Source organism: Oncorhynchus masou, chromosome 25 (genome assembly GCF_036934945.1).
Source record: "Oncorhynchus masou masou isolate Uvic2021 chromosome 25, UVic_Omas_1.1, whole genome shotgun sequence".
NCBI classification, from domain to species: Eukaryota; Metazoa; Chordata; class Actinopteri; order Salmoniformes; family Salmonidae; genus Oncorhynchus; species Oncorhynchus masou.
The window spans coordinates 3437522-3452923 of NC_088236.1; the positions used below are offsets into that span (position 1 = coordinate 3437522).

The window sequence follows — 15402 nt, forward strand, 5'->3', positions numbered from 1 at the left end:
TTAAAAAGGCCCTTCATAGATTTTTATCCAATTTACAAAAGACGATGTAACCCTTCCCATTAAGGTTCCCTTTTATTAACATTAATGCGAAGGGTTACCAAAAGACATCGTCTAGGATATCGTATAGCTTCACTTACTTACTGTCTGTGGATCAAGTGTCTTCTTTGCACAGGAACAAACACAGGGACATTTAAAACAAGACTGTGTGGTGTTGATATAAAACACACCCTGTCGTGGCTGGCCTTGATAATATGACTCCTTTAATAGATTTAAAAGAGCTGCGGTTATAAACCAGAACCCTTATTACGTGAACTAACACACCGTCAACAACTTGCTCTGCCTGTACCGGTCATCTTCCTGGACAATTATACAACACACACACACACACACACACACACACACACACACACATACACATACACATACACATACACATACACATACACATACACACATACACACATACACACACACACACACACACACACACACACACACACACACACACACACACACATACACACATACACACATACATACACACGCATCCCCCCCGACACACACACACACACACACACACACACACACACACACACACACAAACACAAACACACACACACAGACACACCCACATACATACACACGCATCCCCCCCGACACACACACACACACACACACACACACACACACACACACACACACACACACACATACATACACACACACCCCCCACACACACACACACACACACACACACACACACACACACACACACACACACACACCCCACACACACACACACGCACACACACACACAGAGACACACCCACATACATACACACGCATCCCCCCCGACACACACACACACACGCACGCAGGCACGCACACACACACGCACACACACACACACACACACACACACACACACACAGAGACACAGACACACCCACATACATACACACGCATCCCCACCCGACACACACGCACACACACACACACACACACACACACACACACACACACACACACACACACACACACACACACACACACACACACACACACACACACACACACACACACACAGACACACCCACATACATACACACGCAACCCCACCCGACACACACACACACACACCCACACCTACACACACACATACATACACAGGCACCCCCCCCCCCGACACACACACACACACACACCCACACACACACACACACGCACACACATACACACGCATCCCCCCCGACACACACACAGACACACACACACATCACATAGCTCAAATGATCTGCATTGGCACCAACCAGGCCGAGCCAAACAGGTAGAATATAATGTGTCTGCAGGATGAAGAGACCTCTGTCTCCAAGTATCTGTGAACCTAAGAATGCGTCAGTTGTTCAGCGACTGTCCCAGCCCCCATAGAGACCTACACCTACAGTAGCTACACAACCCTAGCTTCCACACAGGATGCTGTACAAATTAAATAACAAGCTGTCTTAGTTAAGCAGAATGACTCTTAACTGCCTCTAAATAACCGACTCCAAATTGCACCCATTGGTGTAATCAGGATAAAGGGAGTATAGACTAGAGCAACATTACATTACGTCAAAACCCGTGTCATTATTATAATGAGATTTCTGGAGAATGTGAGCTCTATATGTCAAATGAGCCACAAACCAAATGGCCCATGAGGGCCGCACATTAAAAGGTGATGTGAATGAGAGGTTGTTAGCCTTTACGTAAAGGGCACTTGTTATGTGACTAATTTTGCAAGCCAACGTCTTAATGGGACATATAACCAGAGGCCCTCCTCCCCCTTGCTAATTCTACATCCAACATTCAGTACTCAGCTGTTTGGATATGTATTCAATACAACACTGAAGTTAGATTTGATTCTATCCATCGTTTCAGCATATACCAACACAGGTGCACTCTATTCTAATTAAAACGCTTTGGTTTGAATTGGTCAGGACAGTTAAAGGCATATCGATATATATCTCAACCTTGGTGATCAAGTAAGCCTGCAGTACTGCTTTAGTGTAGAATAGCCTATGTCGGTTGTTGACCACTAGGTGTCAGTCTATAGCAGGGTTACTCTTTCTCCCACGCAGGCTGTCCTGGTGCACACTTAAGAGGTTGATCATTCATTGAGTCGTTCCCTTTGGAACGCTCAGGCACACGTGTAATACTGGATATGTTCAGTGCCGTTTCTATCAGTGAAATGAATTAAATGATCCGTAGACCAATGATTGTGCAGTAAGCATCAATGTCACACCTTGTTGTCTTCAAGGTAAATTGATCAGGTAAGTCACACGTCATTTAGTCTATAAATACAAGATATAGACGTTCTATACTATACTGTACACTACTGTCTATTGAATTGTATTGTGTAACAACAACAAAAACTGCTTAGACTTGTGTGTTTGTATCGAAAATAGCAAAGAATACCTTCTCTTGAAACCTTGCCTACAATTATTTTAATTGTTCTATTTACATCACACCTTTGTTTGTATGAGGCAATGCATCCCAGTGCATTCGGTGCCTGTAAATCCAAGTGTGCCTACGTACAGTGGAATAAAGCACAACTCTACTTTCTCTGTAAAAAAAAAGAGAGAGAAATAGAGGGACCTGCAGCTTTAAGAAAGAGGTGTAATCATACAAGGATGACGCATGAATAATAATGAAAAGATTCTTCAAAACTCCTCCCCTCGGCCAGCGTGTGTGGTAACTGTCTGGGCAGTTAACATATTTAAACAAAAGGATTGACCAGGGGAACGGGAGAATTAGTTAGGAAAACTCAGGGGATTCTTCCATCAGTTGAGAAGGTTGCAGGAGACTCTCTGCACAGGATCATACACTTAATACATTTAGACATTTTATTTCATTTAATTAAAAGAAAAAGGCAATTCAATTTAGATTCTTTGTTGTTGTTGAAAGATTCCACATTTGCAATTTACCTGCGCGCTCCGCGGCTCCGGGGACGCAGTTGACTTGGAGAGAGAGAGTTATACAGAGAGGATAGAATCTCTCCATTATTGCATTATTACTGATTACAGGCAAAGCATAACTTTTAAAGTTGCATCATGCCATTTTTCATTTCATTGTGTTTGTACCTTTGGCTGGGGTTGTTACCTGGCCGGACAAGTACAGCCGTGAATGAAGACATTGAAGTATTGGTGATGTTGCCCAAAAATAACTCGTATATGTTCTCAATAGCAAGAGTGGCACCCGTCATCGAGTATGCAAAGCAAGGGTTGAAAATCGGCGGCGGTCTGTATTCGGGACTTAATTTCAAAGTGCGTTATGAGGATTCCGACTGTGGCAATGATGCACTCTTCTCCCTGGTGGACCGTTCCTGCGAAAAGAAACCGGACTTGGTGCTCGGTCCGGTGTGTGAATACGCCGCTGCGCCGGTTGTAAGGATGGCATCTCGTTGGAACATCCCGGTAATATCGACAGGTGCTCTGGCCAGCGGTTTTAGAGAGAAAGAGAAAGAATACTCTCACCTGACCCGAATCTCCCCGTCTTACCTAAAAATGGCAGAGACTTTCTTGGCGATGTTCCGTCACTTCAACTGGAAAGACGCGTTGCTGATCTTCGATGACGACAAGAAGGAGAGGAATTGTTACTTCACTATGGAAGGGGTGCACCTCAAACTCATGGAGGAATATCAGACTGTCACCTATGCCATCAACTCTAAAGAAGAACGCCTGAACACAGACGACATCATCAAATATATCTACGAGAGTGAAGGTACTGTACTGAGAAGTCCCCGCTCTGTCCCAGGGTGTAGTTTTACATTTACATTACATTTACGTCCTTTAGCAGACGCTCTTATCCAGAGCGACTTACAAATTGGTGAATTCACCTTCTGACATCCAGTGGAACAGCCATTATACCAGAGCCCTATTCCCTATATAGTGCACTACTTTGTTATGCTGTTGTTATATGGAATGTTGTTATGGTGGTGTTATACAGACGGTTGTTATGGTGGTGTTCTATAGAATTACATTTACATTTAAGTCATTTGGCAGACGCTCTTATCCAGAGCGACTTACAAATTGGTGAATTCACCTTCTGACATCCAGTGGAACAGCCACTTTACAATAGTGCATCTAAATCATTTAAGGGGGGGGGGGGGGAGGGGGGTGAGAAGGATTACTTTATCCTATCCTAGGTATTCCTTGAAGAGGTGGGGTTTCAGGTGTCTCCGGAAGGTGGTGATTGACTCCGCTGTCCTGGTTTAAATGTCAGAATAGTTGGTCCACTAGTCCCATCTGCTAATCGTGCCACCCATTCCACTTATTTCCACTTATCATGTAATTGTATGTTTTATTGAACAAAAAACAAAAAAACACTTATGTGAATGGCATGCGTTTCTGCTGCCCAGATATGCCCAGTATCTGAGAAACCTATCCATGAAATATGCCAAATATTTACAGGTAGGTTATGTGAAGAACCCATTGGATGTCAAATCTACCCACTGAATGTAAACAGGCATCAAGAACACATATTTGCAGTTGGCATATTGACACTAATGACCAGGAAATGGTTCCAATATTGTTAATTGAATTACAACATGGTGTAGTTTCCCTCCCTGTACTGTGGTACTGTATGTGTGTAAGAGCACTCCACACTCTGCCAAGAGGTCTACACCTTTATGGCACACTTTAAGGATGCTGGTTCAAGCATTGCTCAGACGGATCCCTGTCAATCGTTACAACAGTAATACCTTCAGTCTGCTGAGACTGCTGTGTTATCAATGTGCCAGGTGCTTAGAAACTGTGAATATTCACAATGGCACGTTTACCACAGTGGAGAACAGGTGCAACATGTCGGGTGCCATAGTTACTGTGACACCAGCGGATAAGTGGAATTGTGTTATATTTAAGCAATACGGCATGATAACCTGGGGTTTATCGCGTTTTAATAGGTTTAATATTTGTTTCTGAATGGCGAGAAGGGCATTAAAACCAGATAGTGGACAGTTGGTAACATGACTCAATATGCACCTTCGCATACAGACCGTGTTTATAACACAGTCGCATAAAGCAAAACCAACAACCATACACACCGAAATTGGATACATTGTAAACGCAGGTCCAAGGAGAAATAAAATGTAGCTATAGCATTGATTTGTTTTTGTAGAGACATCTTTTTTTTGTTGGGGAGCATCTGGTGCCCTAACGTGGTGAGTGGTGACAATGCATTTCTCTGGTTCCTACTGTTATGACACAAGTTATAACACTCCCACATGTTTCTAGTTTGACCAACTATTTTCAGCAACTGACATTTTATAATTAGGTTGACATATTGGAAGGTTTGCAAGCAGAAAAAAACTATTTAGCCCAGCTTCTATCCCCAGTGTTTGATATGCAATGCGATCTCCTCGTGGTGAAGTGTTCAGTGTCCGGACGAGAAGGAAAACTTTTCTAGCTGTGCCAGGGAAAATCGGGCTTCACCATCTCATTGTTATGGATGAATACAAATTAATATCAATAGAAAATAGCTTAAATAAGTGCAAAGGAAGCTACTTTGCGCTTATTAACACAGTAGTGACTGTGTTAGTTGGCTAGCTAGCAAGCGAGAGATAAGAATGTTGCAATCGAGCATGGCAACGGAATATATAGCATGGCAACGGAATATATAGCATGGCAACGGAACATATAGCATAGCAACGGAACATATAGCATGGCAACAGAATATATAGCATGGCAACGGAATATATAGCATAGCAACGGAACATATAGCATGGCAATGTAATATACAGCATGGCAACGGAATATATAGCATGGCAACGGAACATATAGCATAGCAACGGAACATATAGCATGGCAACGGAACATATAGCATAGCAACGGAACATATAGCATGGCAACGGAATATATAGCATGGCAACGGAATATATAACATGGCGACGGAATATATAGCATAGCAACGGAACATATAGCATGGCAACGTAATATATAGCATGGCAATGGAACATATAGCATAGCAATGGAACATATAGCATGGCAACGTAATATATAGCATGGCAACGGAACACATAGCATAGCAACGGAACATATAGCATGGCAACGGAATATATAGCATGGCAGCGGAATATATAGCATGGCAACGGAATATATAGCATGGCAACAGAATATATAGCATGGCAACGGTACATATAGCATAGCAACGGAACATATAGCATGGCAATGGAATATATAGCATGGCAACGGAACATATAGCATAGCAACGGAACATATAGCATGGCAACGGAATATATAGCATAGCAACGGAACATATAGCATGGCAAAAGAACATATAGCATGACAACGGAATATATAGCATGGCAACGGAACATATGACATGGCAACGGAACATATAGCATGGCAACGGAATATATAGCATGGCAACGGAACATATAACATGGCAACGGAACATATAGCATGGCAACGGAATATATCGCATAGCAACGGAACATATAGCATGGCAACAGAACATATAGCATGGCAATGGAATATATAGCATGGCAACGGAACATATGGCATAGCAACGGAACATATAGCATGGCAACGGAACATATAGCATGGCAACGGAATATATAGCATGGCAACGGAATATATAGCATGGCAACGGAACATATAGCATAGCAACGGAACATATAGCATGGCAACGGAACATATAGCGTAGCAACGGAACATACAGCATGGCAACGGAATATATAGCATGGCAACGGAATATATAATATGGCAACAGAACATATAGCATGGCAACGGAACATATAGCATAGCAACGGAACATATAGCATGGCGACGGAATATATAGCATAGCAACGGAACATATAGCATGGCAACAGAACATATAGCATGGCAATGGAATATATAGCATGGCAACGGAACATATGGCATAGCAACGGAACATATAGCATGGCAACGGAACATATAGCATGGCAACGGAATATATAGCATGGCAACGGAACATACAGCATGGCAACGGAACTTACAGCATGGCAACGGAATATATAGCATGGCAACGGAATATATAGCATGGCAACGGAACATATAGCATAGCAACGGAACATATAGCATGGCAACGGAACATATAGCATAGCAACAGAACATATAGCATGGCAACGGAACATATAGCATAGCAACGGAACATATAGCATGGCGACGGAATATATAGCATAGCAACGGAACATATAGCATGGCAACGGAATATATAGCATGGCAACGGAACATATAGCATAGCAACGGAACATATAGCATGGCAACGGAACATATAGCATAGCAACGGAACATATAGCATGGCAAAAGAACATATAGCATGACAATGGAATATATAGCATGGCAACGGAACATATGGCATAGCAACGGGACATATAGCATGGCAACGGAACATATAGCATAGCAACGGAACATATAGCATGGCAAAAGAACATATAGCATGACAATGGAATATATAGCATGGCAACGGAACATATGGCATAGCAACGGGACATATAGCATGGAAACGGAATATATAGCATGGCAACGGAATATATAGCATGGCAACGGAATATATAGCATGGCAACGGAACATATAGCATGGCAACGGAATATATAGCATAGCAACGGAAAATATAGTGTGGCAACGGAATATATCTCATGGCAACGGAACATACAGAATGAACAAGTGGGTTGCGTTCATAAATATAGAACTAACTAGCGTCCAAAAGAGGAGAAGGCATGAATTTGCTTATAGAAATGAACATACATATATATTTCTAACGTTGAATGTGTTCTTTTATAGTGTTTTCTCAGCAACTGTGGCATAAACAGGTTAAACACCTCCGTTCTGTACATTACCTTGGAAAAATGAACTCCTCAAAGGGACTCGAATCCGCCTTGTCCCGCTGCATTGTCCATTATTTCCAAGGTAATGTACAGAACATCAGCATTAACCCTTATTTAAGAGCTGTTCTTAGATCTGAGGCGAAGGGCCTTATTGCTTTTATAAAACTGTTGCCAAAATAAATAAAAATGTTTTCATTAAAAGCATTGTTGTAATGAGTAAATTTGCTTTATTTCATCCTTCCAGCAGATTACATTTATTTAACTAGGCAAGTCAGTTAAGAACAAATTCTTACTTTCTATGATGGCCTAGGAACAGTGGGTTAACTGCCTGTTCAGGGGCAGAATGACAGATTTGTACCTTGTCAGCTCAGGGATTTGAACTTGTAACCTTCCGGTTACTAGTCCACCGCTCTAACCACTAGGCTACCCTGCTGCCCCATGATTCCCCTTGAATAGCCCAGGCAAAAGCCAGTTGCTATTTCTGAAGTTGCTAATCAAACAGGCTAGTTGTTAATTCTTTCGTTTTGGGATGTTTTGACCCAGTCGTTCATTCTATTCATTCCACGTTGCCGTGCCAACAAATCATTGACATGTACTTACCCACCGGGCTTACGCAGGTTGAATCAACCTGTTCTTTCCCTTATTTCAGTGTTTACAATGAGATGAATTAGATGAAAATGAAAACAAAACAAATGTACTTTCCACAAATGATTTCACGTCACAGTATGTTGTCAAATTAACATTGAAACAATGTTGTCCAACCAGTGTGTCTAACAAGCACAGGTTCAGTGATGAAGAAATTCAATAAATTATTTTTTTCAACTCCCTAAGGTATATGTTTGCACCCCCACGTAAATCAAATATATATATATTTTTTAAATCCATATGTTTCCAGCTAGAGATATCTGGTTGTTTTTCATTGGATGCGTCTCAATCCACAGCATCTGCCTTCAGTATGTCACACTTCAGCAGCTGCATTGGAACGGGTGACAGAACTAGAGCAGTGTTGGTCAGACCAGGAGACATCCCATCTGAGGTGAAAGGTCACAGAACGAGAGCAGTGTTGGTCAGACCAGGAGACATCCCATCTGAGGTGAAAGGTGACAGAACTAGAGCAGTGTTGGTCAGACCAGGAGACATCCCATCTGAGGTGAAAGGTGACAGAACTAGAGCAGTGTTTATCAGACCAGGAGACATCCCATCTGAGGTGAAAGGTGACAGAACTAGAGCAGTGTTTATCAGACCAGGAGACATCCCATCTGAGGTGAAAGGTGACCGAACTAGAGCAGTGTTGGTCAGACCAGGAGACATCCCATCTGAGGTGAAAGGTGACAGAACTAGAGCAGTGTTGGTCAGACCAGGAGACATCCCATCTGAGGTGAAAGGTGACAGAACTAGAGCAGTGTTTATCAGACCAGGAGACATCCCATCTGAGGTGAAAGGTGACCGAACTAGAGCAGTGTTGGTCAGACCAGGAGACATCCCATCTGAGGTGAAAGGTGACAGAACTAGAGCAGTATTGGTCAGACCAGGAGACATCCCATCTGAGGTGAAAGGTGACAGAACTAGAGCAGTGTTTATCAGACCAGGAGACATCCCATCTGAGGTGAAAGGTGACAGAACTAGAGCAGTGTTGGTCAGACCAGGAGACATCCCATCTGAGGTGAAAGGTGACAGAACTAGAGCAGTGTTGGTCAGACCAGGAGACATCCCATCTGCAGTGGAAGGTGACAGAACTAGAGCAGTGTTGGTCAGACCAGGAGACATCCCATCTGAGGTGAAAGGTGACAGAACTAGAGCAGTGTTGGTCAGACCAGGAGACATCCCATCTGAGGTGAAAGGTGACAGAACTAGAGCAGTGTTGGTCAGACCATGAGACATCCCATCTGAGGTGAAAGGTGACAGAACTAGAGCAGTGTTGGTCAGACCAGGAGACATCCCATCTGAGGTGAAAGGTGACAGAACTAGAGCAGTGTTGGTCAGACCAGGAGACATCCCATCTGAGGTGAAAGGTGACAGAACTAGAGCAGTGTTTATCAGACCAGGAGACATCCCATCTGAGGTGAAAGGTGACAGAACTAGAGAGGTGTTGGTCAGACCAGGAGACATCCCATCTGAGGTGAAAGGTCACAGAACTAGAGCAGTGTTTATCAGACCAGGAGACATCCCATCTGAGGTGAAAGGTGACAGAACTAGAGCAGTGTTGGTCAGACCAGGAGACATCCCATCTGAGGTGAAAGGTGACAGAACTAGAGCAGTGTTGGTCAGACCAGGAGACATCCCAAAGATCGGTCTTCTCACCAAATTGTCTGTCGTGTCCAAACAGTTTGGATTACAACCCCTCTATGGAAAGGTGAGATTTTGTTTTGCTGTACCCCGGTACCAGTTGAAAAAAATATTTTGGAAGTATATTTGGAGACTTTTTAATGCCAAAAATAAGGTATTAAATACATGTAAAAAAAAAAAAATGTAATAATTATGTTTCCTGATTTTTCTCATACAATATCTCTCAGATTTAAGAGAGACACTTCAGAACAAACTTCCCCCTTCAGCTTAGACAGGGTTTAGACTCTTATGGGTTAATATAACATTTAGAAATAGCCAACCAGAAGCTTATTGTCAAGTCAATAATATAGTTATGAAGGATAGCTAGGCTAACGTTACTTCTCCTTTGTTAGCTAGCTAGCCAACTAAAGCTAACACACAATCACGTCAAGCAGCTGAAATGTATTACATTTTTTTAAACATTTTTATTTAACTTTTATTTAGCCAGGTAAGCTAGTTGAGAACAAGTTCTCATTTACAATGACAGCAAACAGTATGTACTTTTGTTTGTTTTATCTATATAGCCATTTACATTTACATTTACATGTAAGTCATTTAGCAGACGCTCTTATCCAGAGCGACTTACAAATTGGTGAATTCACCTTCTGACATCCAGTGGAACAGCCACTTTACAATAATGCATCTAAATCATTTAAGGGGGGGTGAGAAGGATTGCTTTATCCTATCCTAGGTATTCCTTGAAGAGGTGGGGTTTCAGGTGTCTCCGGAAGGTGGTGATTGACTCCGCTGTCCTGGCGTCGTGAGGGAGTTTGTTCCACCATTGGGGGGCCAGAGCAGCGAACAGTTTTGACTGGGCTCAGCGGGAACTGTACTTACTCAGTGGTAGGGAGGCGAGCAGGCCAGAGGTGGATGAACGCAGTGCCCTTGTTTGGGTGTAGGGCCTGATCAGAGCCTGGAGGTACTGCGGTGCCGTTCCCCTCACAGCTCCGTAGGCAAGCACCATGGTCTTGTAGCGGATGTGAGCTTCAACTGGAAGCCAGTGGAGAGAGCGGAGGAGCGGGGTGACGTGAGAGAACTTGGGAAGGTTGAACACCAGACGGGCTGCGGCGTTCTGGATGAGTTGTAGGGGTTTAATGGCACAGGCAGGGAGCCCAGCCAACAGCGAGTTGAAGTAATCCAGACGGGAGATGACAAGTGCCTGGATTAGGACCTGCGCCGCTTCCTGTGTGAGGCAGGGTCGTACTCTGCGGATGTTGTAGAGCATGAACCTACAGGAACGGGCCACCGCCATGATGTTAGTTGAGAACGACAGGGTGTTGTCCAGGATCACGCCAAGGTTCTTAGCGCTCTGGGAGGAGGACACAATGGAGTTGTCAACCGTGATGGCGAGATCATGGAACGGGCAGTCCTTCCCCGGGAGGAAGAGCAGCTCTGTCTTGCCGAGGTTCAGCTTGAGGTGGTGATCCATCATCCACACTGATATGTCTGCCAGACATGCAGAGATGCGATTCGCCACCTGGTCATCATTTCATTGGATAATAATATATCAATTATATCTAATGATACTGAGTAGGGTTGCACATTTTGGGGAATATTTAGAGGTGGAAACTTTCCGTGGGAATCAATGGGAATATATGGGAATTAACGGGAATATATGGGAATTAACGGGAATATATGGGAATTAACGGGAATATATGGGAATTAACGGGAATATATACAAATATATACATTTAAATGTAGATGTTTTTTGTATTGGATATATTGTCCATATCATATGGAGACAGACACATAAACCTTTTACCTTATCATAGTAGACATAATTGCAAAAGATTAAATCCTTCCAATAGAAAAAAAATAAAGTTGTATTTACGAATTGAACTTTAAATGAGATGAGACTCTTCACATGGGAGGATTTCACTGTACAACAAAGGGAATATTGAATTATCCCCAATGATCCATCACATCTCCCAAAAATGTTTTCAACATCTGTAAAATGATGGTCGAGAAACTAAAGCTTTGGTTGTCTTCCTCTCAGGCTTCCATGTCTCCTCCCTGGACCTTAATGTCCACCTCTTGAACATCAGACTCTGAGGCCTCATCTTCACTGTCACTTTCCAACCTTGTTGAGGATGGCTCGTTGTCAGGTTCAAAAAGCCTAAAATTTGCACAGATGGCCACCAATCTTTCAACCCTTGTATTGGTCAGCCTCTTGCGTGCTTTGGTGTGTGTGTTCCCAAACAAGGACCAGTTGCGCTCTGACGCGGCTGATGTTGGTGGGATTTGGAGGATGAAGGAGGCAACAGTGGAAAGAACCTCAGATCCACATAGTCCAGGTGGCTGATGAGATGTTTGGCATGACTGCAATATTGCATTTCCATCCCAAAGCCCTTGCTTGGAAGTGTGCTTCGCCAGACTGCCAAGAACCTTCCCCTCATCCAGGCCAAGGTGGCGAGACACGGTAGTGATGACAAGATAGGCCTTGTTGATCTTTGCACCTACAGGATGCTCTTGCCAGCATACTTGGGGTCCAACATAAAGATAAATCATTCTGGTTGGAGGGGTGTATGCTGGGTGAAGAACATTCAGAAATCTCTTCCAATACACATTGCCTGTGAGCATCAGAGGTTAAGCAGTTGCATACACAGCTCGAGCAAGACATTAATCTCTGACTATGTTCCTCCATTGAGACAAGAACACTTTTGGATTCCAGGAGGAGCATGAGCGTTGAGGGAACTTTATGCACTTGGCCAGATGATTCTGCATCTTTGTTGCATTCTTCACATATGATTTGGTACATTATTTGCAAATATACACAGCTTTTCCTTCTACATTAGCTGCAGTGAAATGTCTCCAGACATCAGATAGTTAATAGTTAATATTCTGTAAGTATTCTCATAATGTTCATTTACAGGACAGGGGGGTAGCTGGTATGGGCAGAGTCTAAAGCAAGGTTATATCATCTTCACCATTGGGTTGTTCATCATAATATGTCGAGAATGACTACATTAAATCATTCTGTTAGCTGGTGACTCACGTTGTGGACTCATTGAGGCGTGTCGTGACTTTGGCTGTGCCGGATTAAGTGATATGACATGCTATTCTATAAAATCATTTATCTGTAATTAAGGCTAATTAGGTAAATAATTAACTAGAAAGTCGGGGCACCACGAAATAATATTTATAGAGCTGTTGTCTTCTGAATAAACTCTTAAAGACCTGGTCATCTTTTACATCAGTAGCAGTTAATATTTAATCGTCACCTTATTCAGTCTCATCTGAAAGTTGTAAATTCTTGGTTATCTTCACAATCCCTGGCTAACAAGTTGAATCAGCAATCCAAAATTGGGTTTAATTATTTCTTTACTAAATACCTAAATAATCACACAGAATTACATCTACACAGAATGGATCATACATTGATTACAAATGATGTCATAAAGGAAAACGTCCCTAGCGGACGGAACCGATATGACAGCTGGTTACACAAAGGAAAGCGGTTGGGTTTTGAATGAAAGAGCGGGAAAACTAAGGAACAAAGAGATTTTGTTCCTTAGCAGATACTCTGCCCGTCCTCTCCTAGCCCAAGTCTACAGTTGCTGTTCTAATGCGACGGCTTGGAGGTATCACTAAGGGTTCAAAGTTCATACCAAGTTGCCATGCTATATGCTGATGCTATATTCTGGTTGGTATAGTCAAAATTCATCCTTCCGGCGTGTAGGTTGTCACCTTCACATTGAAATTCAATTTTGTTAGGTTCTTGCTGAGTTTGGCATAGTTCTGTAGGTGGTCTTTGTCCTTTCAACGTGGGGACCTCAAGTCCACACGTCCTTGGAACAGGAAGTTGAATTTTCGCCAACGGGTTTATATAGTGGTGAAAGAAGGGCGTGGTTCATAGTTTACAACCGGTGTCTGTTCACTTGGGCGGGTCCTCTGAGTGAGCAGAGTTTCTCTATGACAAACAGTTCTCTAATTTAAGAAGCTAAAATTACATTTAATCGTTTCACAAATAGTTTCATATTTAAACATTTAAATTGCACAACATTTCCACGTGAATCTGATAACTAGAATGTGTCGACTTTCCAAGATACAGTTTTTGTCATCCTGTCATCAGTAATAATGTCTCAGACGCCAACTGATCTGACATCATATTCATTAAGTACCAACTCATGTTTTAAACTGGTTGGATGACCGAAATATGGTTCCGTTTCCCATCTTCTGATGTCACCAGACTCTCTATGTTACAAAGGCATTTCCAATAGTCACATCAGTAGAGTCGAGAGAGGAAAAAGGGGAAAGGTGTTTATGGCCTCCCCAATGGGTCAACGTCATGACAGTTGGGTATGTAAACATCACCCAAGTCTCTGTTGTCGAAGCACATGGAGATGCAGTACATGCTATCATATTTACCCACTGTTCTCTTCTTGACATGGAACAAGCTATTCAAGCTAGAATAAGCTGCTTTGTACTGTGTTATTAACTAGGTACAGTAATGTACTGTATTAACTAGTAACAGTAATGTACTGTGTTGTTAACTAGGTACAGTAATGTTGGGTATGTAAACATCACCCATGTCTCTGTTGTCTAAGCACATGGAGATGCAGTACATGCTATCATATTTACCCACTGTTCTCTTCTTGACATGGAACATGCTATTCAAGCTAGAATAAGCTGCTTTGTACTGTGTTATTAACTAGGTACAGTAATGTACTGTGTTATTAACTAGGTACAGTAATGTACTGTGTTAACTAGTAACAGTAATGTACTGTGTTAACTAGTAACAGTAATGTACTGTGTTATTAACTAGTAACAGTAATGTACTGTGTTATTAACTAGTAACAGTAATGTACTGTGTTAACTAGTAACAGTAATGTACTGTGTTAACTAGTAACAGTAATGTACTGTGTTATTAACTAGTAACAGTGATGTACTGTGTTATTAACTAGTAACAGTAATGTACTGTGTTATTAACTAGTAACAGTAATGTACTGTGTTATTAACTAGTAACAGTAATGTACTGTGTTAACTAGTAACAGTAATGTACTGTGTTATTAACTAGTAACAGTAATGTACTGTGTTGTTAACTAGTAACAGTAATGTACTGTGTTAACTAGTAACAGTAATGTACTGTGTTAACTAGTAACAGTAATGTACTGTGTTATTAACTAGTAACAGTAATGTACTGTGTTAACTAGTAACAGTAATGTACTGTGTTAACTAGTAACAGTAATGTACTGTGTTGTTAACTAGTAACAGTAATGTACTGTGTTGTTAACTAGTAACAGTAATGTAC

The 15402-nt window shown here is 42.2% G+C and overlaps 1 protein-coding gene across 2 annotated transcripts in view; it reads left to right on the plus strand.

Annotated features, from left to right (window-relative positions):
• Positions 1 to 2776: 2776 nt before the first annotated feature.
• Positions 2777 to 15402, plus strand: part of LOC135513692 (atrial natriuretic peptide receptor 3-like) — a 102135-nt gene continuing 89509 nt past the window's right edge. For both annotated transcript variants that reach the window (XM_064936558.1, XM_064936559.1), the window contains exon 1: positions 2777 to 3759. In XM_064936558.1, the coding sequence (XP_064792630.1) occupies positions 3090 to 3759 (670 nt within the window). In that variant the 5' untranslated portion in view covers positions 2777 to 3089. The remainder of the gene's footprint in view (positions 3760 to 15402) is intronic.